The 27,011-nt window shown below is 36.1% G+C and overlaps 4 protein-coding genes across 5 annotated transcripts; 2 read left to right on the forward strand and 2 right to left on the reverse strand.

Moving 5' to 3' along the window:
• Nucleotides 1–869: 869 nt before the first annotated feature.
• On the forward strand, nucleotides 870–8,874 carry LOC110724886 (feruloyl CoA ortho-hydroxylase 1-like). Of its 2 annotated transcripts, XM_021904384.1 has the most exons (6): nucleotides 870–1,092; nucleotides 2,016–2,205; nucleotides 4,586–4,706; nucleotides 6,380–6,433; nucleotides 7,481–7,910; nucleotides 8,019–8,874. In XM_021904384.1, exons 2-6 carry the CDS (start codon nucleotides 2,023–2,025, stop codon nucleotides 8,593–8,595), a joined length of 1,365 nt encoding a protein of 454 aa, XP_021760076.1. In that variant the 5' UTR covers nucleotides 870–1,092; nucleotides 2,016–2,022; the 3' UTR covers nucleotides 8,596–8,874. The 2 variants fall into 2 exon arrangements, with proteins under 2 accessions (XP_021760076.1, XP_021760077.1); XM_021904385.1 differs by lacking the exons at nucleotides 870–1,092; nucleotides 2,016–2,205 and having other exon boundaries at nucleotides 4,663–4,706; nucleotides 6,380–7,910.
• Nucleotides 8,875–8,930: 56 nt separating this feature from the next.
• Nucleotides 8,931–10,911, reverse strand: LOC110724887 (GTP-binding protein At2g22870-like). The gene is made up of 4 exons (XM_021904386.1): nucleotides 10,360–10,911; nucleotides 10,083–10,152; nucleotides 9,386–9,548; nucleotides 8,931–9,274 (listed from the first exon to the last, which is right to left on the reverse strand). Exons 1-4 carry the CDS (start codon nucleotides 10,838–10,840, stop codon nucleotides 9,065–9,067), a joined length of 924 nt encoding a protein of 307 aa, XP_021760078.1. The 5' UTR covers nucleotides 10,841–10,911; the 3' UTR covers nucleotides 8,931–9,064.
• A 344-nt stretch (nucleotides 10,912–11,255) lies between these two features.
• LOC110724888 (alpha-mannosidase 2-like) lies at nucleotides 11,256–18,467 on the forward strand. The gene is made up of 4 exons (XM_021904387.1): nucleotides 11,256–12,390; nucleotides 13,816–13,965; nucleotides 14,186–14,218; nucleotides 15,231–18,467. The coding sequence occupies exons 1-4, from the start codon at nucleotides 11,800–11,802 to the stop codon at nucleotides 17,973–17,975; spliced, it is 3,519 nt and encodes a 1,172-aa protein (XP_021760079.1). The 5' UTR covers nucleotides 11,256–11,799; the 3' UTR covers nucleotides 17,976–18,467.
• Nucleotides 18,468–18,942: 475 nt separating this feature from the next.
• On the reverse strand, nucleotides 18,943–24,410 carry LOC110724889 (mannose-1-phosphate guanyltransferase alpha-like). The gene is made up of 15 exons (XM_021904388.1): nucleotides 23,646–24,410; nucleotides 23,412–23,509; nucleotides 23,219–23,319; nucleotides 22,896–22,974; nucleotides 22,623–22,683; nucleotides 22,449–22,495; nucleotides 22,276–22,368; nucleotides 22,096–22,186; nucleotides 21,028–21,076; nucleotides 20,417–20,533; nucleotides 20,182–20,329; nucleotides 19,900–19,992; nucleotides 19,747–19,815; nucleotides 19,424–19,466; nucleotides 18,943–19,308 (listed from the first exon to the last, which is right to left on the reverse strand). The coding sequence occupies exons 1-15, from the start codon at nucleotides 23,692–23,694 to the stop codon at nucleotides 19,208–19,210; spliced, it is 1,239 nt and encodes a 412-aa protein (XP_021760080.1). The 5' UTR covers nucleotides 23,695–24,410; the 3' UTR covers nucleotides 18,943–19,207.
• Nucleotides 24,411–27,011: the final 2,601 nt, after the last annotated feature.

Here is a 27,011-nt window from a genome sequence, read left to right on the forward strand (position 1 = left end):
ATGGAGTTGTGGTGTTGCTATCCTTGGTTTGCATCAACTCGTAGAACCAAGGAAGAATCTCAGTACTGCGTATGCAATGCTTATTACCAGTTATCAGGGTTGTGCAGCACCAGATTCTAATCAAACAGGACTCATGAGTGTATATTTTGTTGATAGTAACAATATAACCAAGCATCTAATTTCTGCTAAGGGTAGAATGCATTAAGAAATGTTTGCAACAAGATTGTAGTACCCCAAGAAGCAACATGAACCTGATTTAACCGGTTTTTGCATTGCATGAGCATAAAACGAATTACACTTTACATGATCAACTCGAAAAGAGCACATCCAACCTTTTGTGTCTTCTCTGTATTTTGCACTTACTACCTGACCATAACTCCTTATAGTGATCGATTAAGCATTCAAGCCATTATGACTTTACGAGTGCTTGATTGCTCTTCTGAGATGCTAAGGTTTGTGAGAACCTGAGAGGGCAATGGTCTTAGATGCACTTTATAAATCTTGTATCAAATATGCAAATTCTTTCAATTTTTTCAAAAGAAAAACTCACACAAATTATTTCGAAATATTGTTGTACGAGTACAATATAGCTTTATCTATACAGAGTAATTAATATCATTAATCTTAAAAAAAAAAAAAAAGGAAATTTAAAATTTAGGCTCACTTTTGTGTTCAGATAAGTTTAGATAAATTCAGATAAGATAAGTTATAAATATAAGTTTAGATAAGTTATGATTAGGGCTAATCAGGGCTACAAATCCACCTTTAATCATATTCTATTAAACTATTTTGGACAATTTCAACAATTAATCTCATAAATTGAACAAAAATATTTTTTAATCATTTATTACACCATGAGAAGCATTTACAGTGCAATTAATAGTCTTGTAAAATCATTTACCGTAGTACAGTAAAATTAGTTAATACTCCGCTTACCGGCTTCTTCCTTTCTTCCTACCTTGTCCATTATTAAGAAATTGCTGCAAATGTCAATTGGGAGACTAGGGTTTATCGAACCCCCAAATTAATTTTTTTATCTGCACTTTGTTCACTACTTTAATCGCAGTTGCTATTATCGAGGCTTGCTACCAGGTCTTTTTCCTTCTCCTTCGATTCTATTTTTCATTGTTTTCGTTCAATTTTCTTACTCCATGCTTTCAATTATGAAGTGATTGTTACTAGTTTTGATAATTTAGGGTTTGATTTGTGAGTTTGATTATTATGTTAGATGTTTAAGCCATTTGTTGATGATCATCTAATCATCACTTTCATATACAATCTTATGCGTGTTAATTTGATATTTCATATGATAGTTTTTATTTCCAAGTTTTAAATGAATTTGTGATTTCTTGAGCTGGGTGTATCTGTTATCTGTAAACTTCTTGAATATGTAGTTGGATTTTCTTGAATTGTAATGGGTTTTAATTATCTGTTTTCTGTTTAGTAATTCATATGAAGATGTTCTAAATTAAGGATTAGATTTTTCCATACTCAAATTTGCCTCTTTGGGTTTGCTACAAAACTTGTTGATCTTTATTGTAATTGCAATTGCAATGCCCTGGTTTATGCCCACCTCCTGTTCGACAAAATGCCCACAAGTATGATTGTGGGTATGCATGGGATGGGCTAAGCACATCCTTACCAAACCAATTTATGCCAAATTTCTGCCCATCATTATTCTGCTCATTTCAATTAATTTAAGCTGCTTGATTAGGCAAGTGATTTGGTTTACTTACAATTCATTCCTCAGTTCCTCACGCTATACACTTAAAGGTACTCGATTGTTACCAAAGATGAAAGATGTAAATTAAATAATATTTGGTTTATTTGAAGGGAAGGAATATGGATCCCTTCCCTTCCCTCTACCCCAATTCATATCCGATATCCCCCTTCTCTCTCACTTTCTCTTCCTTTCCATTCCTGTCTTATCTTTCTCACTCTCTTATAGACTAGTTGGAAAACAACTTGCAGAGATTTGTGATATTATTCTTATATTTTCTCTCATTCTTGCTCAGTGACAATATGACCAGCTATTTATGGAAGAAGTATGCAGATTATGTGTACACCAAATGGGAAAGAACAATTTTGTGGGATATGATTGAACCTTACAGACGGCCTAAATCATTTACGCCTCTTGTAACTCTTTATGTTGCTGCTTTCTACACTGGAGTTATTGGAGCAGCAATCACGGAGCAACTCTATAAAGTAAGTGACTTCTTCTTCTATGGACATCCCTCCCCCCCCCCCCCCCCCACAAAAAAAAAAAAAAAAAAGAAAAAAAAAAACCTACATTTTCTGGATATTTTCATGTATAAGAATCTAAGGCAACCATTATGTGCGGCAAAATCGTTCATGGGATTATCTTGGTTTTATTCTATGCTTGCTTCCTTATGACTGATTTAGAATTTAAGTGAATAGTTTTTTTTTGATAAAAGTGAGTTATGGCCCGCTTAGATCAAGAATTGCCATTTAGGCCACCTACTCCCACAATTTCAAGGAATCCTTCAGTCCTTTTGAACTTCTTGACACGAACAGATTTGGGCTCCTATCACTTCCTGTTATATGATCTTTTGTCGATAATGCAGTATTGATTTGACTTTTTATCTGGCTCCTTGTGAAAGCAGTGCAATTTTACTGTGAGCATAAGGAATGTAGTTTTCAATGTGGCTATAGACACAGCTTTTCCAGTGCACAAATAAATGCTCAGATTTTTATTTTATTTTTTCTCTTAATATATCTATGATTATTATGAAGGACTTTCCTGCTAGTTTATCTATTATTCTATATTCTAAGTAAATTAACTCTGAGAGATTGCCCATGTTTCATATAGATTCCTAAATGCTTTGTACAGCTGAGTGTGAACAACCTAGGCTAGCAAATATTCTCTGGAATAATTTGGTATTTAGGGGAAAATAGAGTGTTTTTAGCCGGTGACATTTAGTTATTATTGAAGAGTGAAGTTTGATCATACAAGTGTTTTTATTGTCCGCCCCTTGTATAAGAACTTCACTAGTGGACATTGAAGAGTTACCCCCCCGCCCCCGCGACCTTTTTAGAATTTGGTGTGAACTGTCTATGAAAACAGAAAACCTTTTTGGGTTGTGTACTGGTTTCTTGGTTTGGCATTGGGGAAACCTGATTATTATATTGTGTGCTACTGTGCTGCATAGCTTTTGTTATGCTATTGAAAATTTTATGTTATGCTCATTACTAGTTACAGCTGAGCTTTTTATCTGATAAGTAGTAGTGACTAGCCCCTTGGCCTGTGTTCTATGAGGCGGTGGAGTTAGGCCCAAGGCTTTCTCGGTTCTTAACATTCATTGCTAACTTCAAGCAGGAAAAATATTGGGAAGACCATCCAGGAGAGACAGTACCTCTGATGAAACCCATGTTTTATGGTGGTCCATGGAAGGTATACAGAGGGGAGGTTCCAGTCTACCCCAGTGACAAACCCAAGGAAAATAAGAACGAAAGTTGAGATATCATAACTTTATATTCTTGGAGCAAGATTACATACCTGAGCTTAACTTTTACCTTCTCAAGTTCTCAACCCTACTCAGTTTTCTTTTATCTTTGTGTTTTAGAAAGTAGCCTTAGATGGGTGACAGCATCTTCGAGGTATTTATATTGTTGTACATAAAAAGGTACGAAGTACCATATCTAGTTATCTACAATGTCCGATCACTCTTTTTGGAATGAATTTCATATATTTGATGTGCATCAAATAATTACGAGTGTTTAATTTTTGGAGTCATACATAAAAACAAACATCTCATAACAAGTTTATAACGATGTGACGATAAATGATGTTTAATGATCATATGTTATCTCAAGCCTATTATACAAATGCATAATTGATCACTCGTTTTTCTTGTGTGCTCATGATATGCTTGCTTAAATAAAATAAAATCGAAATATTAATACTATAACAGAAAAATTAAGTACAAACTGACACCAATTGGATGTTGGTGTAGTGGTGATTGGGACTACACTTGGTAGGGAGGATTGTGTGTTTGATCCCCCGCAACAACAATTGGGCAGGGACTTAAACCTAGCTCAGAGGGTGAACCAGGTGGGACAAAAAAAAAAAAAAAAAAAAAAAAACACCACCAAACTGACAACTACGCCATATATACTTTTCGTATCTTTCTTGCAAATAATGCTTCAGGTGTGCAATATGAAAATATTTCGTCTAATTTAATTACTCTTCTTCTTCCTCCATCCTCTCTTTATTCTTTGGAGGGTCTAATTTTAATATATTAGGGTTATCATTTATTTTTCTCTTCAACACAGAAAAGTACATCTTCTCGTTGATTTCATCCCAATGAAGTCTAATTTCATCTTCTGCTTTGAGTCCTCTTCGCTGGACAACTTTGCTTTTGTAATTTTCAATGAGCACATAACTGTTACTTGATGGCCATCTTTTTAATATCAACTTAAATTCATATTTATCATCCCAATCAATGATATCAATTGGATAACCACCATTCTTGCTTTGCTCTAGAATTCTGGTGTCGAATTTGTCTTTCACCCAATTCTTTTTGAGTAAAAGTCGATCTTGATTATCAATGTCACTTTTTGCTAGGACTTTCGTATAGCTCCATTTGGGTGTGGCTTCGAATATAATGGGAGTACTACTATTTTGAGGAGACGAACTAATGGAAGTAATTCTACTGGTGGTGTTTTTAGAAAGAGAAAGAGAAAGGGTAAGATGATCAACTTCCTTTTCCCCTGTATTTTCCTTGAATGAAGATAAATCGACATATTTTTTACCATTAAACTCACAATTTTGGTCTAAAAGAGTAGATTTTATGGGTTTTTCCGTTTCCATAAAATCATAGAAGGCGTAATCGTTTATCCAATGTTGAACCCTTTGTTTCTTTATGATTGATTCATCATAATTTCCCTCAAAATTTGAACTTTCTCCAATATTGTTACTCTCTGTTTCTTTGCTTTTTTTCATGATGATCAAGAATATAAACAATTTTCTCTAAGGTTTTGAAAAAATTAGAAGTGCTAAACTAATAGAAAAAAAAGAAGAGTTTGAATATTGTAATTCAAAAGATAAAAGTATATTTATACTGGTGTAATTTCCTTGGAAAAATTATAGTTCTACTAGGATTTGAAAATCTATCCTATGAGAATTATAATTCTACTAGGATTTGAAAATCTATGCTTTATCCTGCATCTTTTTTCAGAAAAAAGGTTTTTTTTTTTTTTTTTTTTTTTTAAGTTCCCTATTTTATACACTTAGGCCCTGTTTGGTTTGATGTAAAAGGTTTTCATGGAAAATGAATTTTTCATTTTTTCCCATTTTCCTTTGTTTGGTTTGTTAAGGAGTGGAAAACAATTTTTCAAGGGTGGAAAATTCCATCCTTAATGATGAAAAACATTTTCCTTCCAAAAACAAGGGAAGCCACATTTTCATCTTTCCTCCTTACCTTTTTTTTTTACTTCTCTCTCATTTATCCTTACATTTCCACTCTTATTTTTTTATTTTTCTTGGACTTTTCTTGTATGCAACCAAACAAAGGAAAACTAATTTGCAATTGTGTTTTTCCTTGAAAATATGTTTTCCATGAAAACTAATTTTCCATTGAAAATATTTTACATTAAACCAAACGGGGCCTTAGTTAATGAAATGGATAAATATATGATCATTGAATCATTGATTTAAAAAATAAAAGACTGATAATTTTTTAAAAGACTGGTACAATTCAAACTTCACCTGTTTTTTTTAATACTAGTACAAATATAAAGAGACATATTGCATATACTATCAAGTTAAAAGTTGTATTATACTTCTTACTTACTCCATTCTTTTATTAGAGTCCCATTTCTAATATCTATTACACACATAATAAAGAGAAATGAGACTCTAATAAAAGGAATTGAATGAGGGATTCTTTATCTTAATTTACTTCTTTGGAAAAGATATCTTAATTTATTATTTTTTTTTGACGGAAATCTTAATTCATCAATCTTTTAAAAATTATGAAGTAAATGTAATTGACTTTGGGCTTAGACCAAATTAGGAATCTGACTGAGTTTTATACAGTTGGTAGTGTCTTAGATTAGTCAGAACATTGAAATAGTTTATGTGCATGATGGGAGCTGACCATTCATGCAATACTTGTAGATGAAGAGATAAAACAGAGGAGGAGAATTTTATACAAACTTCATTGCATTTTATACTAACTTGCAAAGAATAACATGGTGTAAGTTGGTATTGTTGTGGTTGTAACACAAAAAGTGTTCATGGAGAAGAAGTAAATCTCGGCTTAGCCCGGTGACACTGCTACTCATGATCCATGGAGGATATGATGTTGTTTGTGATTGTGTCTGATTAACTCATGGAAACTTCTGATGTTATCCTCAGGCCGTTCGCCTTTTCCGCCTTTCATCTTATCACACTTGGTGATCGAACACAAAGGTACTCCGAAATAGGTAATAGGTAATAGGTATCGATCTGAAAAGCATAAACCAAAGCAACAAGAAATGAATGAAATTAATCAAATTACAACACTTTCTTTTAAACAATGAATGAAATTATAGCAATTTGTGCAACACATGAGACTAATCTACATCATACTCAGCTTATAGTTGATATTTGAAACGAGTACAACACAAACTATTATTTTAAGAAGTTTAAAATAGAAATATAGAGATAATCATATTAAAATAATATGATGTCACTCTGTAGTACGGATTGGACCAAAGTAGTTATTTGACATTTAATACGAAATTTGGGTACAATTAATTGAAACGTTATTTTGTAATTAATTTTTTTTTAAGGAATATTAGATTTTTATGTCAATAGTCACTAAATGCTTTGGCCTCCGTACTAATTATCTACGTTAACAAAGTGTTTTTGATTGTTATAGATTCTTTTGAATTAAAAATAATTACTGTCTTTATGAACTTGAATTAAAAGTGTTTTGATTGTTACTCATAGTTGTTATTCTTAATTTCTTACCATCGCAATTATGGGATAAACGTACTACGTAGTACATTAAGGAAGATTAAATTGAAGTAGAGATCAAAATACTTAATTTAATTAAGTTATTTATTTGCTGATGACTACACGAAGAATATATAAATTAAATTGAAATAATCAAATATACTTCGTCGTAATAAGGGAGAATTAATTGAATAAGTGATCACTCTGATCAGAATTGTATGCTAATGATCTGTTGCTTATTTTATTAAGGTATTTCGGACAATCCATGCTAATGTAAGATCATTTATACACCTTAAATGATTGCTTACTTTCTTGGAGGAAGATTGTTTCAGCAAGACAAAGAATTTGAACAACACATTATAAATTTCACCCATAATAGAACATTTAACTCGTTAAGAAAAAAACTATAAAAAAAAAAGCCTAATACAAAGAGCAATTTTGCACTTGCACCAAGCTTATGAAAAATGGCTCATGAAACAGAAGATCTAAACACTTTTCTTATCATTTCGGGTCATGGAGTGAAAGGTTTATCGGAGATGGAATTGAAGGATTTGCCAAAGGAGTACGTACAACCTCAATCAGAGAGGCCGTCCAACATGAAGATCATGGAAGAGGCATCGATCCCCATAATTGATGTGTCTAATTGGGATGACCAAGCAGTTTTAGAATCAGTATGTGATGCTGCTCAGAAGTGGGGATTCTTTCAGATCATCAACCATGGGGTGCCACTTGAAGTACTTGAGGATGTGAAACGAGAAACTCTCGCGTTCTTTGCCTTGGCACCAGAGGTCAAGAGGAATTATTTCAAGGAGAATTCTCCTAGCAATCATGTGAGGTTAAGTACTAGCTTTATACCCGAGGTTGAGAATGCCTTAGAATGGAAGGATTACCTTAGCCTCTTTTATGTCTCTGATGACGAGGCTCTTGCTTTATGGCCTACTATTTGCAGGTAATTAACTGTTAAGCAGAATTATGAAATCACTAATTATATTGTATTGTTTTTCATGAGAACGCTGAATTCAGCAATATAATTATCTGTAATACGATTGATGCTCAGGGACCAACTTCTGGATTATATGAACAAGTGCCAAGTTGTGATTAAGTCCCTCCTGCAAGTCTTGATGAAAGGACTCAACGTTCATGAGATCAATGAGGAACAATGGTCACTTCTTTCGGGTTCCAAAAGGATTAATCTCAACTTCTACCCAAAGTGTCCGAAACCTGAACTTACAGTAGGAGTAGGGAGGCACTCAGACGTGTCCACCTTTACCATGCTCCTGCAGGATGATATTGGAGGACTCTATGTTCGAGCACCTGATGGAGAAAGTTGGGTTCATGTGCCACCTATCCCCGGGGCACTGGTGATTAACATTGGTGACGCGCTGCAAATCATGAGCAATGGCAAGTACAAGAGCATAGAACACCGTGTAATAGCAAATGGAAGTAAAGACAGGATTTCAATTCCCCTGTTTGTGAACCCAAAGCCTAGCAAGGTGATCGGACCTTTAAAGGAAGTTTTGGTAGAGAGTGATGAGAAACCCAAGTACAAGGAGGTGTTGTATTCTGATTATACTTTGTACTTCTATAAAAAGGCTCATGATGGCAAGGGAACCCTTGATTTTGTCAAGATATGATCTTTTCAATAGGGATGAGAAAGGCAATTCGGAATGATCGAATATAATGAGAAAGAATAATACAGGGTTTTCCTGTTAAGATCAATAATAAGCTTGGATACAAATGTATTTTTAATTTAAATCTTGATTGTATCGTATTTCGGAGTATGTATTAAGACAGTAATTGAAGTTTATGTTACAGATGCTTGTATATAGTAGTAAGAAAGTAAAATAAAGATATTGATGCCAATGCAGACAGATCCTATTTCAAATTTTAATCCCACTTAGCTTACAGATGAAGTCTTTGCTCGGTATATATAATTGATGTATGTCATGTACAAAGAGTATTAATAGTATTTCAAGCAACATAAACATCTTCCCAATTTTTTTTCTTTATAAAATTTCAAGACTTCAATACATTTATACAAACTTGGCAAAAGATAACATAGGGTAAGTAGTTATAACACCAGAAAACTTCTAATATACTGTCTTAACTATCCCAATAGTTTCTTAGTTGTGACATGTGGAGAAGAAGTTGGTCTCGGCCAAGACCAGTAACACTGCTAGTCATGATCCATGGGGGGTGTTGTTTGTAGTTCTGTCTGATTAACTCATGGAAACTTCTGATGTTATCCTCAGGCCGTGCGCCTTTTCCGCCTTTCATTTTATCACACTTGGTGAACACAAAGGTGATAGGTATCTGAAAAGCATAAACCAAAGCAGCAAGAAATGGAAAATCAGTAGCACATTTAAATCACATTCAAAAATGTGAAATGAACAAACGAGTATATAGTGTTCAAAAATTGGATACATTGTTGCGACCAAGCCAATTAGCACAATCCACATCTATCTTCTGTGGGGGAACACTTGCATCAACTAGGAGTAACACAGAAACAAGTGCATCTCTATTCAAGAAGTAGCCTTTAGTGAATGCAGACCAATCTGTTCGAGCAGATTCAGATGCTTTTGCAAACCTATGTAAGAAAAGCAGTAAAATCAGGCATAAAAAATAAAAAAAATAAAAAATCTTACAAATGTTGCACAACTGAAGCAGATTTCAAGATCATCATATGCGTAATTGCTATCCACCATAGCTATCCAAGGTTAAATATGACTCAATTAAGGGCAGTATCATCCACAAGGACAAGAAAGGAGACATTTACTTCCTAATTTGGAAAATAAACAACACTGTTGGTCCTAAAGGCACCAAATTAACTACAGCGGAGCTATCCATAGCTTCCCCCTAACCGCTGACTTAGGCGACAGCTTCAACGTAGCCTAAATAATCAGTCCGCAGTATGTTTTACAGGATGATCATTAATTTTTAAAGCAATGCCTCAAGGCGTAAATGCAATCCTTTTCTGGTACTTCAATATAATTTAAGCATATGATCAAGTTTAAGCGCGAATAACAATTATGCACAACAATATACAATATTCCCAGCATGAAATAGACACTAGAATTACGGAAATTGCCCATATCATATAACCAAAATTACAGAGACTCACCCATATCCAGGCAAATCAACAATATACCAACTCTTGTTGATCAGAAAATGATTGATAAGCTGAGTCTTCCCTGCATATAATTCAACACCCAAATCAAACATATAGTACACAAAACAAACAAATACCCAACAGCGAATCTCCCCAAAAATTCAATCCCAATTTCTTTAAAATCAAATCAAACTAATCACATTTCATAAACACTTCAATTGTATTTTTCATTGAGGAATTTTAACAAACAGGTGGTGGGCATGAGAGAAAACAAACAAATTAACAAAACCTGGTTTCTTAGAAGTCAAAGCAACCTCTTTCTTCTTAACAAGAGTATTAATAAGCGAAGATTTCCCAACATTAGAACGACCCAGAACAGCAAACTCAGGCAACCCATCAATGGGGCAATCCTTAGCCCGACTACTACTCTTCACAAACGCAACTTCCTTAATCTGGGAATGACCCGCATAAGGTCCGATAACAATGTTGGACCCGGGTAAGATCATATCTTCGGTTATGTCATTTGGGTCGACACCCGGCGGCACAAAGAGCACAGTGCTGGTGAATTTGGTGGCGTCCGAAGGCGGCGGAGGAGCTGCGGAGCTTGATAATGCATGTCGATAGAAAATGGGGGTGGTGGAGGAGAGAGAAAATGAGGATTGAAGAGGAAAGGAGAGAGAAAAATTGAAGCTTTTTGAAGGGGTGGAAATGGTGGGTAGTAGAGAAGATGATAGTTGAGGGATGAAGAGACGAGTTCTTAGTAGCAGCATTTTGTTTACCCGCCAATTTTATAAGTTTTGATCTCCCAATTGATCTATATATCACACACTAGCACACTATATTATGGCATTATGCTGTTAATGGGTAATTAAAATGTATCGGATTTTGAAGTTACATGGTTTTAATCACCCAAACGACCTCTTAAGGTCTCGTGGGGTTCATGGAAAACATCTCGATTTGTTCTATTTTTTGTCGAAAAATGTTGAAAAAAAATGTCTCAATTTAAAGGCTATAATAGACATTGACCGTGTGAGACCTGTTGGGTGACTATTAAGATCATAAAAGTTAATTTGTAACCATTACAGACATACTAATGTTACATAATACCGAACGCGATTTTGGTTTAAATGTACAACTATTTTGAGTTTTCGTTGTTTTAATTGTTAAAAGGTAATAGAAATGATTACAACCATCAATCAGACATTCCAGGGTCTTATAAGTAAATTTAAATATGGTTCATGCGTATACATTAGATGCACATATTACTTTCAATAAAACATTTTAATTACATAAAAGGACAAGTTCAAACCTCAATTTTACCTAAAAACTAACATAATAATAATACCCAATATCACAAAATCATACCTTTTCCCAAAAATAATGCAACAATACAAATAACACACACAACCAATGACACTTTTGGAGCAACAAATTTCTCACTTGATACAGCAAAAAATCCAAGTAATCACACAAAGATACTCCCACAACACTTTTGACAAAAACAAGACCAAAAACAACATTTCTACCTCAACACCAACAAATCTTGAATCTACAATTACCACTCCACCAAAATTCCACACTCCTCCTTCACTCTCACAAACACCAAGAAGAAGAAAAGTCATAAATCAAAATCAAAATCAAAATAAAAAATTAAAAAAATCAAAATTAAAAAAGAGAGAAAATATTCCAAATTTCAGATCTTTTTCTCTCTCATCCAAAATTCTCCTCCATGCCCATCTCCTCCTACCTCGGGAACCGCAGCAGAAGTGGCGGCGCTGGGTGGGCCCGCTCATTTCTTCCGACAACAACCACCGCCGCTACCACCACAACCCCGACAAAATCAAAGCTCCACCGCAAATCACGGCGAAGAACCCAATTGCGTGACTTCATTTGGGCCCACTTTTTCACAATCGGATTATCAATCTCTCTCCTCCTCTTCACGGCGGCGCTTTTCCGCTTCGGCCCATTTTCTCTCTCCTCCCCCCGATTCTCACGGCGGTATTCTTCTACCAGACCCAGAAAGCCGAACCTCAGGAAACTACCCTCTGCTTCTCACAACGACGTCGTTTCGTCTGCTGCTGCTGTTGATATTACTACCAAAGATCTGTATGATAAGATTGAGTTTTCGGATGTTGATGGTGGGCCTTGGAAGCAAGGTTGGATGGTTACTTATAAAGGGAATGAGTGGGATAATGAGAAATTGAAGATTATTGTTGTTCCTCATTCTCATAATGATCCTGGTTGGAAGTTTACTGTTGATGAGTATTATGATCGTCAATCTCGTCATATTCTTGATACCATTGTTGAATCTCTATCTAAAGTAAGGTTTCTTATCTTATGGTATATAATTGGATTAATTTTACTATTGTTTATGGTTTAATTTGGGGTTTTTATGATGTTGATTTTGTTGGCAGTATTTTGTTTAGTGGGTTAGTTTTAGAATTTTGAGCTGCATTGAGTAAAGTTGGTGATTTGAGCTTGTAGTGCTCAGTTGGAGATTGTGGTTAATGGGTCGGGTTGACTATTGCGAGGTTCTGGTTCAATAGGGCACTTTTTTTAACTATGTTGATGTGAAATTTCTTGGATTTTGTGTTCATTTTTTAGCTTCCATAATTAGCAATGCACATATTATTGGATTTTGGGTAGGGAATTTGAGGTTTATGAGGTAAATTTTTTTGGGGTTTTGTCTGTTTTTGTTGATGTACTCTATATGATTAATTGTTTTACTCCATCAAAAAGATGCACATCATTTATATTGGATCACATTACAGGGGTATAATGAGCCTCGATTAAGATTTAAGTTTCTATGAGCTCAATATTGTTGGGTTTCTAATTTTCTATGGAAATGCTTTCCTCTGCTTTACCATTAATTCGAGTTGATGCATGTTGTTGAATTTCGGAGTCTTTTTTGGAGTTGTCCTTGAAGTTAAACGTTAGTTACTATGTATTTGTTATATGTTATGTTACTCAGGGTAACAAATTCTAGTTGGAGTTTTGAGATCCAACATGTGGCTAGATGGAATATGAAGATTCCTAGTAACATGGTAATATTGAGTGGTGTCCACTAATCGAGCTTCCCCTTTTGCTTATGGCCTGTTTCTAGGTAGTAAAATGTTAGTGATGAAAATGTACATTTAAGAGCAGCATTGCTAAGAAAGTATCACCCTAATGACTATGGTATTGCAATCCCATCCCAAACTCGTGTTTTTCTCCATAACGTATCATTACCATCCATTACCACCCCTCTAGTGTTAATGGATGACAATTAAAACTTGTGAAGAAAAGAGATGCCTGGTAACAGCATCATTATGGGAATTGTCTTAGGACTTTATTTACAAATTCATTCCCATCTACCAAACTAGCCGTAAGTCACATTCATCCTGAGCCCATTTTCCCAATCTTGTTTTTTTGAAGTTGTTGAAGGATTAACTTGTCACGTTAACAATTTGAAAATGTTACTTTGCTAGTTTACTTTCTCCAGAATTTTGGGTCCAGAGTATTACCTACTTAGTGATCTAGTTGCTTGCTTTTGAATCATCGAGTCACTTTATTTTTTAATTTAATGGAAGATTTTGTATTAAGAACTACCTTTTTTTGGTTACACATTTAGAACCACTAATGGAGTAATCTTTTTTTATTGCAATGCTACATAAACCTGTTTCATCATCTTCCATCTAATTAATGTTGAAGTTAACACACCTTTGAGTTTATCATTTAATTTTCCTCTTGAACCTTGGTGTTTTAGGATCCACGGCGCAAGTTTATATGGGAGGAGATGTCATACTTGGAGAGGTGGTGGAGGGATTCTTCAGAGAGCAAAAGGGAATCTTTTGCAAATTTAGTGAAGAATGGGCAGCTAGAAATTGTTGGAGGTGGTTGGGTAATGAATGATGAGGTAACACTTTTTTTGACATTGACCGTATTGCGGCTGTTTAGCTGTTGCTATCATCAATTACTAAATTATGTTGTTGATTGATTTATGAAGTAATGAAGTAGCAAGTTATTTTTTTTTATAACTTAACCTTTTATTGGATACTTTGGTGAGTAGTGGAAAAATAGATAAAACTAAATAGTATTTGAAACTCAGCTAACATCTATTTCCTATGTGTGTGCAGGCCAACTCCCATTTTTATGCTATCATTGAGCAGGTGAGGTTATCTGTACATATTCTCTTCTATATTACACCTACAATAAGGGCCTTTGTGCACTAGCAAGTTAGATTTAGCTTAATGTATGATATTTGCGAACAACAATAGTTTGGAACAGGAGCTCCCTGTTCCCTCACATTATCTGAGGTGTTTGTATTTGTAGCTATGCTCAATGATCCCAGCTTATACAACCCATAGATGACCGTGTTATCATCGATGCTTCTAGCTTTACATAAAATCAATTTATGCTTTATTAAATATGTCTTTACTGAAAGCAGCATCTTTAATTCTTACATTAATCTCATGTTTTGCTATTCTATCTAAATTCACATTTGAGGCACAGGTCAAAGGCCTGATACTTGTCTGCAGTTCTGTATTCTTAGCCTAGTTCAACAATCTGAAAGTATCTTGCCGTAAGAGGTTATCATGCTATTCCGAGTATTTCTATAGCTGTACTCCCATTATGGAGATATTTTCTCTTGCTTACAGGGCTGGCTAAGTTCCTCTGATCTTCATGATTGGTAATTCTTATAAAGATAATATTTGCTATGTGGTGGTTATGACGGCCAAGATAACTTGTCTTATTTGACAACATGTAAATTTGTATCTAGGCATTTGTGCAAAGTTCATGATTCATTTTTCTAAAATAGTGACCATCTTACACTAACAAACTTATTTGCGTGTGTAATTGTGCTATGAGGATTATGTGTGGATTTTATCCCATTTTCTGAGTTCTTTGATTATCAAGTCTTAATGTATCTCATGTTAGCCATAACACTTTGTTGATTGGGCTACTATCTGTATCCGTGTAAAGTTGTATTTATTTTTGCTTGTCATGCCATGCCTTGTGGGTTATTTTCCCCCCTTCTAGAATTCTAGACCTTACAGTAGCTCATTTATGTTATTATTGGTCAGCCAGATGATGATTTTATACATCAATTTATAGTTATTTAGTACTATTGCTGCATTTAATATTGCTTGTGCTCCTGTCTGATCTAATTTTATGCATCAGATGACTGAGGGTAATATGTGGCTAAATGAGACCATTGGAGTGGTTCCTAGAAATGCTTGGGCAATTGATCCATTTGGATACTCTCCTACAATGGCATATCTTCTCCGACGCATGGGTTTTGAGAACATGCTGATACAAAGGACTCACTATGAGCTCAAAAAGGAATTAGCCTTGCATAAAAACTTGGAATTTGTATGGCGTCAGAGCTGGGATGCCCTGGAAACTACAGATATATTTGTGCATTTGATGCCCTTCTATTCGTACGATGTTCCTCATACATGCGGACCTGAGCCAGCTGTATGTTGTCAATTTGATTTTGCTCGGATGCGGGGTTTTATTTATGAACTCTGTCCCTGGGGTCATCATCCCGTGGAGACAAATCAGGAAAATGTGCAGGAGAGAGTAGGAAAGCTGTTGGATCAGTACAGAAAGAAATCAACCTTATACAGGACAAACACACTTCTTATTCCTCTAGGAGATGACTTCCGTTATGTCAGCATAGATGAAGCAGAGGCACAGTTTAGGAATTATCAAATGTTATTCGATTATATTAATTCTAATCCCAGCTTAAATGCAGAGGCAAAGTTTGGCACTTTGGATGATTACTTTCGAACCCTCCGTGAGGAGGCCGAGAGAGTGAATTATTCACTTCCTGGCGAGATCGGATCTGGCGAAATTGAAGGTTTTCCTTCTTTATCTGGAGACTTCTTTACTTATGCTGATAGGCAGCAAGATTATTGGAGTGGCTATTATGTTTCAAGGCCTTTCTTTAAGGCTGTTGATCGTGTTCTGGAGCATACACTTCGCGCCTCAGAAATGTTGATGGCACTGCTATTAGGACGTTGTCACAGAGTTCAATGTGAAAAGTTGCCGGCTAGTTATGCGCACAAGTTGACAGCTGCAAGGAGGAATTTAGCCCTGTTTCAGCATCATGATGGAGTAACTGGTACAGCTAAGAATCATGTGGTCAAGGACTATGGAACTCGAATGCATACCTCTTTGCAGGATTTGCAAATTTTCATGTCCAAAGCTATTGAAGTACTGCTTGGCATTCGCTTTGAGAAAAATGAACAAAATCCCTCTCAATTTGAGCCAGAACAAGTGAGGTCCAAGTATGACGCACAGGCTATTCACAAGGGTATTATTGTCCAAGAAGGAGCTGCAAGATCAGTGGTCATCTTTAATCCTCTGGAGCAAACCAGAAATGAGGTTGTGATGGCGATTGTTGACAAACCAGATATAAGTGTCTTGGACTCCAACTGGACTTGTATTGAGAGCCAGGTTTCTCCTGAAATGCAGCATGATAAGGGCCAAATATTTACAGGGAGGCATCGTGTCCACTGGAAAGCTTCTATTCCTGCTTTGGGGCTTCAAACGTATTATCTTGTTCATGGAGCAGGGCAGTGTGAGAAAGCAAAGCTGGCAGACTTGAAAATTTCAACTTCTGATCAGTTATCTTGTCCTGCACCATATGCTTGCTCGAAAATAGAGGGAGAGGTGGTTGTAATTCAGAATCGTCATCGAACTCTTACTTTCAATGCAAATCTTGGCTTATTGATTAAAGTTGCTAATAGTGATGGTTCTTTAAATAATGTGGGCGAGGAGATAAGCGTGTACAGTAGCGAGGGAAGTGGTGCATACCTGTTTAAACCTGTGGGTGATGCACATCCTTTCATTGAAGCTGGTGGACAGTTGGTGGTTACCACAGGCCCTTTGATGCAGGAAGTGTATTCTTATCCAAAGACTCAATGGGATGAAGCACCTATCTCTCACAGTACTCGAGTTTATAATGGGGAAAATACCATTCAGGAGTTTGTCATTGAGAAGGAATATCATGTTGAATTTCTTGGGGATCAGTTTAATGACAAGGAGCTGATAGTCAGATACAAGACTGACATTGAGAATAGGAAGATTTTCTTTTCTGATTTAAATGGTTTTCAGATGAGCCGGAGAGAAACATATGATAAGATTCCTGTGCAGGGAAATTATTACCCAATGCCCTCCCTTGCATTTATGCAAGGACTTGATGGTCGCCGGTTTTCAGTTCATTCGCGTCAATCACTGGGTGTGGCAAGCCTAAAAAATGGATGGCTGGAGATAATGCTTGATCGTCGTTTGCTGAATGATGATGGGCGTGGTCTTGGGCAAGGGGTAACTGACAACCGTCCAATGACTGTTGTATTTCACATCCTTCCCGAGTCCAATATTTCTTCTGTTTTAGATCCCAGTTCAAAAGCCCTTTCTTTAAACCCTTCTTTGCTGTCCCATTGTATTGGGTCTCACTTGAATTATCCCATACACGCGTTCATTGCTAAGAAAGCACAAGAACTTGCCCCACAACCACCACCGCCGAGATTCTTCTCCCCTCTTACTTCTTCTTTACCATGTGATTTGCATATTGTGGACTTCAAAGTGCCCCGGCCTTCAAAGTATTCAGTTTTGGAGCATCCTGTAGAAGATCCAAGGTTTGTTCTACTATTTCAGAGGCGGGGTTGGGATTCATCGTACTGTCGAACTGCAAGATCTCAATGCACAAAATTAGCAGATGAACCTGTTAATCTTTATAGCTTGTTCAAAGACCTGGATGTCATGCACGTAAAAGCAGCATCTTTGAATCTCCTACACGACGATACAGAGATGCTTGGTTATACTGAGCTTTCTGGAGATGTTGTGCAAGAGGGGCATGTTGTCATCCCTCCCATGGAAATACAGGCATACAAACTTGAGTTACGACCTCACCAATGAAAGCAGGCTAGCCCTTTGGTTAACTGTCTTCATCTTGCAGTTTTGATGCAGAAATGATTTACTTGGGGACACTATCTTGAAATGAATCTGCCATATATCAGTGTCTCAGAGAAGAGTGTGTACCAAGATGCTTTATAGCAGTACGAAATTGTTGTCCATCATTCTTGTACACAAGCATTTAGGGCATGCCCTTAAAATGATGTACCGATGTTGCCGGTTGATTCCGTTCCCAGATAGTTGATGGTTACTCGGTCCAAGTGATAGATGAGGAAGTTCTTGATCGGCCATTTACAGATCTCTAGGATGATTGTGGTTAGGTTCTTGTGTAAGAAAGTCTGTTTTGTGAATGAACTATTTTCATACTGTTGATATGGTCAAAACCCTGTAATTTAGAGGTAGTTGTGTAGGTGATAGAAATTGTATCGTTTTTTGATGTGACTGATTATGCAAGGGTACAATACTTTTTTGGTAGATTGACAGACGCTGAAAAAACTCTTGTAGCACTTTCGAAGATCTCAAAATGATCTTCTAGTTCCGGGGAGAATTCGCAAAACTCCGTTTCCATCGAGAGGGGCAAGCCCCAAAAGAACAAAGAACAAATCAAAAGACGGCTGAAAAACAAACAAAGGAAAACTAAAAACAAAAGAAAAATGACTGCATTGCTAAATGTCAATAATTATATAGTATTATAGTGCATACTGCTCTCTGAGTGTGTGTGTGTGTTTTGTTTCCCATTATTTATGGGGGAGGGGTGAGGTACTGTCATGCTAACTGAATCGTTCGGGACTAGGAATTTAATCAAGTTTTTTCCGCTCAACTTCATTGAAAGCATTTGAAAAGTTGTCTAGCTCTTCAGGCTATCTTTCCCACATTTGTGTTCTAAATCGGTGGCCTGCCTTTAATCATATATACATCAAGACGAACCAAAATGCCATGAATCATGAATGTAATGGTAATCATGGGGAGGTAGATAAAAAATTTCACTTGTTCAATCAGATAGATGCAGTAAAAAAAGAAAGTGTTTGCAAAACTCTTCTCGAAGATAGATACATGAGGTGGCTTTGACCAGTATTTCAGAAATTAGAGATTCAGTATGTGTTGCTCAAGATGTTTTATCAGTCAAAACATCAAGTCTCAGACAACTATCACTAGGTGCAAAACACACTTAACATAGCAGAATTTTTTCTGCCCACTCCAAGTCATGTGAGAAAAATCAGAAAATGCTTCCGTAACTATAATATGATCTCTTCTTGCATGCTCACATTAAGAACTTTGTTTGGAAGAACAATGCAGTTAATGACAACAACTTCGTCTTCTACATTAACAGATTCTCCTGCATTGAGAAATTTCTATATTCAGAATCTGAAGTGTTTAGTCAAAAAAAAAAATCTGCAGTAAGATAACAAACCCTGAGATTGACATAAGAACTGAAGGGATGTAGTCATTACCAAGGATTGTAACTCCAAGCTTAGAGTCGTAATCACCATCAGCCTATATGAAACATTCAATGTAAAGTTATGTGATGATCAAAGAACTTAATACAAAGATAAGTTTCAAACATGATTTTCTTTTATTTGGTTCCGTGCTATAAATGTTACATTCTCTTTACAAAATACAATTATATTTTGCCCTTGGGAAAACTAATTTCAGCCCTTCACATACCAAATTAGAGGAAATGGAATAAACCGCATTAACTGAAAAATGAAATCCCCCAAGTCCCAACCAAACATAATCTTCGTAATACAAGAAATTAGATCACTGAAAAACTTGCCTGAACACGTGACCATCTCCCAACTGAAGACTTCCATCCAATAATAGCATGTGTAACAAGTGCATTTTCCTGCAGAAGGTTAAAAGGTATCTAGTCATATTACAATTAATGTATTGATTTTACTAGTAAGTATTATTTTCATTAATTCTGTACCTGAATCTCAACATCATCCAAAATGATGCAGTTTACAAGCCTTACACCAGGTCCTATGCGAACATTAGCTGATATTGACACATTTGGACCAATCTGTGCAAATAAAAATAAAATTAGAAACTGTGTATTATATGCTTCTAAAAAGAGAAGCATTTTAGAATACAAATTATAGAATATGTGTTTTAGACTTAGGAATATATCCTGATAAGACCCTAGGTCAGTACATATCCATCGAGATACACTAACAAATCACAAAGTAATGATTAGACAAGTTTTTGTTACCTTTGCAGTCGAATGTACTTTAGCTGATGGGTGGATATAAACATCACCAACAATCGTAGCATTCTTTGTACCATCCCCACTAGCCAGAAGATGGGGAGCATTCTGCTGAAATAGAGCAAGGTACAACCCAGAACATTTCAAGGACATGCTGTGTACAATCAAACATGGCTGCAATTTAGCATTGACACTCCAAAGTTAAATGGTTTAATATAAAATGTTTTGTCAAAGAACATACCCGGGAGTCTTAATTTGTTCCCAGAAATCCAATGTTTCATAGGTATACAATTGTTTCTTTCCAGCCAAAGGAGACAAAATGTCCTGGTCCAATCTTACAAAATCTGCAGGGAGGGCCCTTTTAAGAATTTTTTTGATATCAGATCTCAATCAGTGTGCTAAAGAGCTCTGAAGTAAATAAGTGCATACAGATAGTTCCTATCGCCAACATTGAAGGTAACACACATGAGCTTTCTTTTTTTGGTTAAAAGAGCCAAGATATAATTTTGTTTTTTTATTTAAAAAAAAAAATAGAAACCTTCCTAATGCCTTAAAATGAACTCTGAAGGTTCAGTTGATAAATATAAGGTAAAACCCCCAAATGGTTTCAAGAGATACAGCCACAGCATGTCAGATTAGCAGAGATACAATCATCACATTCCAGCTCATGGGCTGGAAAAATATAACAGTTATATGCCAATTATTAGAACATGTCTTCATCAAGTCAAAACAAAGTTTCATAGTAAATTTACATGAAATCTCAGTAAACTAGGCTAATTTTCATGTTAAAGTTGATAAACAAAACAATTTCAAATATAAAAGTCACCCAGTCATAGGAATGCTAGCACATACCTCGTAGCTGAATGCAATGACTCATAATTGGACAAGCGACGTAGAGATCCTGTGAAATTAAATTATTCTCAGTAAAGAAAAATAACAGCAGATTTGCAGAGAGAAGGTTCTCTCTTGACTGTAAATTGACTAGTAATGACATCTCAACAAAAAATTAATTGCTTCACAGTTCACTCGTCCGCTCACAAAAGGATTGGATAGATTTCTATCATCATCTACTTAAAAAACATATGCTACAGGGTAACATGCATGAGAGGTAATACATCTATATAAGCCAAAGTCAAAGACAGCTCAAAGGTCAAAGTCTGAATTAAAATCCAGAATAAAATCACTACTGATTTACTGAAATTAAGGAACAAGAACTGGCTACTTTACATTTCCCATGACTCCAATACATTTCAATCTAATTGTCTTTTACAAAAAATAATTAAAAAAAAAAAATCTTAATTGATTGTGTAACATAAAAACTCAGGAAAAGCTTTAGTCTTTCATATCATTTCCCATATTTAACACTTCCTTTTCACATAAAAAGCTTAAGTTTTAAGACCTTATTGAACAAAACTAACTGGATAAACATATCTGGCAGAGTGGCAGTAAACTCTTGAGGAATGCAGTGCATTGTCATTGTGAGTCTTTCTTTGACTTTCAACACATAATCGTATTGTGCATTACATGGATACAATAGTCAATGAAAAAAACAAAATATTGGTAAAACTACATGAGGTTAATGTCAAGTTTTTACAATCATAAAAGAGGATGCTTCATCATCTTCTACAATTTACACAAAAGAGAAGCATGACTGAGACTAGCACTCATATGAGTCATATCATGTAAAGTTAGTTTTAAGACCATGTCCAAATTGGTAAAAAAAATTACTAAATTAACAGTAACAGAAACCATCCACCCTGTTGTCCACCCAGTAAGAAAAAGGAGACCAATAGTGTGAAAAGTCTAGAAAAAATGGAGTGTTGACTATAAAAGTTTGCATAAAGCCCCCCCAGGCCACTTCCCTTTCCCCGCACCCCTCTTATAATTTAAGGAAAAGATTGCACAAATAATGGAAATAACCTCTGTCTTCCTGATTGGCAAGCACACCCTGGATAGCTGAAAAAATTTCTGGAGTAAACACATATATGCCACAATTTATCAAATCACTAACCTGCAATCACACAAAGCAATGAACAACAAGATATAAAAACTCCTACAATGACAACGCAGAAACTATTGACACTTGAGTAGGGTGCATACAAATGTCTCAGGCTTTTCTGTGTAGTGCAATAACTCTTTTGTATCAGAATCGGCAACCAACTCACCAAACAGGTTGGCTGATTCAGCAGAAACCTGCAGATAGAATCACTATTAAGGGTGAATCGAGGAATTATTGGAGCAATTCTAAAGACTGGTTTTAACAAGTAACCAACCTTAATTACTAACAATGTACCCATACCACCATATCTCCTGTGGGCATCTGAATGAGTCAAAACAAACAAAAACAACCAGGGGTTAAGTTGTAGTACCTTCAAAGATCCATTAGTGTACATCACCACAGACAAATCGAAAGTGCAAACTAACTAAAGAGCTATAATGTACATTACCCAGCATGTTTGCTAGTGGGAAACTGCAGCAGACATCAAAATTCAGAAGAATAATATGTGACTGCAAAAAGAGAGGAGAGGAAACAAAAAGAAATCAGTGATTCTGAGTCAATGTCCTCACTTCTCAGTTAAATTCAAATCTAGTTGATATGGTAGGATGCCAATAAATTTACTCAACAATACAAAGCTAGATAAAATTTGTTCATTCAATATTCAAAGGAATGTACATGATTACAATCCATCACTAATATAGGTAAAAAGCTTGCTACAAACCAGCCCATCTTCCATAATCAGATCTCGAAAATGATACAGTCCACCAGCAGACCCATGTGGTTTGTCTTCTTTCAAGTATCTAAAGACGAGATAGAAATTGTAAATGCTCAAATTCAGTTTAAGAAAACCCTTGATTCAAAGAAAACAATGTAACACAGAAACCAAACACTAGTTCAATTTGAGATCACATGAAGTTCTCATGTTCAACCTTGACTGTTCTCATGTTCAACCTTGACTCTTCTATGATTTCAAATTAGTTTAAAGTCACAAATTCCTCTAAGAATAGCTCAAACGAAAACTCGAAAACAAAGATAGAAACTCACCTAACCGGAACTTTCAGCTCATTTGAGATTGAAGACACATACAAAGCAAAATCACGCTCTTCATATAATCCAATGAGAAAGATTTGAACCAAATTTGGTATCTACATACAGAATAAACCCTCAATCAATCAAAGTTGAACAAAAATTAATCATCAAAATTCAGCATTAATAACAGCTATATAAGATAACATACAGTTTTGCAAGCAGAAATTTGATGGTGGATCATAGGATGGCCAGCAATAGGAAACAAGGGTTTTTGAGTATTGAATGATAACGGTCGAAATGTAGTTCCTGAAATTGACCCAATACATTCAAACATATGAAATCACAATATATTACTATGAATTGAGAAATTAATCAAATGGGTATGAAATTAATTAGGAAAGTCTTGATCTTTCTGAGTTTTTCAGATGGGTCTGATTTATACCTTCGGTGGGCCCACCGACCAAGATCACAGCAACTGCTTTATCTTCCATTAATGAATCGCAGTGTATAATTTATGAACTGGGTTTTGTGATTTGAGGAGCTTCGCGGTGATGTTAACTAAAAAGGTCAAGCCTTGCTACTGCTTCAACTATTTTCTCCCACTTCTTGTTTAGAAGTCAAAAAAGATCATAACGAATTGAGTCTTTTATTCTCTTCATTTGATTTTTTTTTTCCTTTTTTCTTTTTACCTTTTTTTTTTCTTGTGGAATTGGAACATAGATAATTTCATTTGGGCAACATTTTTCTTTTTTTCGAAAATTTCACCAAATGCCACTGACAAATTTAAAAATTCACCAAATGCCATCGGACTTTTCAGAATTCACCAAATGTCCCTCAGTTTTTAAATAATTCATCGAGTGCCATTAATGACTAACGGAGGCTTAATCATGACACATGGCAATTGATTATTGGTTTAAAAAATATAAATAAAATTAAATTAAAAAAACTCTAAATCCTAACCCAACCCAACCCCACCACCGTAACCACCTGCCCAAGCCAACCGACGGCCCAAAGCCAACCGCGGAACTCCTTGACCTCCTGCCGGAACCCTCTAACCTTCCGTCGGAACCCGCCGGAACCTCTTGACCCCATCTCACACAATGCCCAATAACTCCAGCACCCACACACTGACCCACAAAACTCCTCTTACCCGACGACCTTGCGCTGATGCCCACCCCAACCCCCGCAACCACCTCACGCACCAACATGACGCATCACATAGCCACCACAACCGACCATGGAAACCCAGAAATCCAAAATAGAACCCGATTGTGGAAACCCTTCACCCTCAAACGATCGAAATCAACCATGGAAATTTACAATGGTCGATTTCTATGGCCGACTTCATCGTTTCAAGGGTGGAGGATAGGAGGAGTGGTTTTGAGCGGTGGTTGGAAAACGATGGGTGTTTAAATCAAAGCTCATGTTGGTGGCATTTGGGGTCGGGGTAGGATGTGTGGGTGATTTTGGGGGTTGGCGGTGGGTCAGGTGGAGTGCTTAAGGGCCGATCGACCGTTTTTTAGTGGTTAAGGGGGTGGCCGGCTGTTTTCCGGCGAGAAATGGGGAGGGGGCTAGGGTTTGGCGGTGGTGGGAAGGTGACTGGGAAAATTTGGGGTTTTTTTTGTTTTTATTTAATTTTTTTATTTTCTTTTAATTTTTAAGAATTAAAATAAATAGACTAATCATTTCATGACATGTGTCATGATTAGACCCTAATGACTAACGGAGTTAACGGCCGTTAGTCATTAATGGCACTCGGTGAATTATTTAAAAACTGAGTGGCATTTGGTGAATTCTGAAAAGTACGATGGCATTTGGTGAATTTTTAAATTTGTCAGTGGCATTTGGTGAAATAGCCGTTTTTTTTTTTTTGAGACGGGAATCGAGCTCAAAATTTATTAATCAATCAAAGGGCTCAAATCAGCCAAAACATACTCAGTATACACTGGGCAACATCTTTTGTGTAACTTGTGATCGCAAATCTAATTTTTGTTGTGTGAACTTCAGTTTAAAAACACGAATATCTATACTATATATTAAAATGTGTTCCTAAATCAATTTATATGTCACGTAACACCTTTCTTAATTAGTCAAGTATTTCATTTTAATTATGTGCTCAAATATATGGATTGGACAAAATTTGAACTCAAGACCTCAAGTTTCAAAACTTTATTGCTAGCCACTAAGCTATACCATATTATAGAGCAATCAATTCGGGTAAACGGGTCGGCTAGTGGGTCAGGTCAACTCGGGTCGCGTCAATTCAGATTAATTCTATAGCCTATGCGGGTCGGGTTTGGGTTGGGTCATGCTTGAGTCGGGTCATATTTCTTATCGGGTTTGGGTCGGGTTTAGGTTGGGTTACATTCGGGTCGGGTGAACAATAGGTCGGGTTTAATTTGGGTTTTCATGGGTTAAAACAAGTTATGGTAATTCTGGTTCGAGTCGGGTTCGGTTCAAGTCAATAATTTGCGGGTTAGAATCAGGTCGGGTCATTCTCGGGTTTGAGTCGAGTTCGGTTTAAGTCAATAATTTGCAAATTATAATCAGGTTCGGTCATTCTCGGGTTTAAGTCGGGTTCAATTCAAGTCAATAATTTGTGGGTTATAATCAGGTTGGGTCATTCTCCGATTCAAGTCGGGTTATGTTCAAGTCAATAATTTGCTGGTTACAATCAGGTCGGGTCATTTCCAAGTCAGGTCATATTCGGATTCAACTAACTATAAATAGATAATTATCATTTTTATCAAGCTAATTATTTCCTTTGACTATAATATATATGACAATATAGTAGGGAACTATAGTCTACAATTTAGGAAGATAATTATCTCCTTTGACCATACAACAAATATATACTATATTTAACTCTTAAATTTGAGGATGATGCTCTTTTCTTTTGCTGGCCTAAATCGACTTGGTCTCCCTAGACAAAATACTTTGATCAACAATAATAAGGTGGTCTAAATTGCATTTAAAGTGATTTGAAATCGGGTCAGGAACAATTTGGATTGAATTTAGGTATGGTCAATAACAAGTCGTGTTAATTTCGAGTCGGGTTAGTAACAGATCATGTTGAATTTTTGGGTCGGGTAAGTAATAGGTCTGGTAAAATTTGGGTCGGGTCAATAACAAGTCGGTTTGAATGTGGGTCAAGTCAATAACAAGTCGGGTTGATTTCGGGTCGGGTGTAACGGGTTGGGTTAAATTCGGGTCGGTTAGGAACATGTCGAGTTGAATTCAGGTCAGGTTAGTAACAAGTCGGGTTAAATTCGGGTTTTGACGAGTTAAAACAGGTTAGGGTCAATTTCGTTTCGAGTCGGGTTCATTCAATGCAAGTTAATTAAATTGACCGTTGTAAACCGGTAAATCGGTGCAAGTTGTAAACCGGTACCCGTTTAACAGCAAATTGGATGGTTCCACACACCCAATTGGACTCCCGTAGGATATTAAGGACCATGGTAAACATTTCGCCAATTTTTATTTCCGGGCAAAAAAAATTCAAAAGATTCTAAAATTAAAGGCTAATATCGACGCTTTTTGAGAAATTTTGGAGGTTTCAGGGCCCAGTGTAGAAAAGTCTTAATATTTTAGGGAATACATCACGAGGTCATATAATGCCGTTTGGAACCATATTTGATCATTATATGTTGTCATAATTGTTCGTAGTATGCTTGAGTTAATGAAATCCGTGCAAGTGATAAACCAATAAATTAGTCGTTTAAAGACAAATTGGATGGTTCCACCAACCCAATTGGACTCCCTGAGGGAAATAGGGACCATGGTAAACATTTCACCAATTATTATTTTC

This window comes from Chenopodium quinoa, unplaced genomic scaffold (genome assembly GCF_001683475.1).
Source record: "Chenopodium quinoa cultivar QQ74 unplaced genomic scaffold, ASM168347v1, whole genome shotgun sequence".
Taxonomy (NCBI): Eukaryota; Viridiplantae; Streptophyta; class Magnoliopsida; order Caryophyllales; family Amaranthaceae; genus Chenopodium; species Chenopodium quinoa.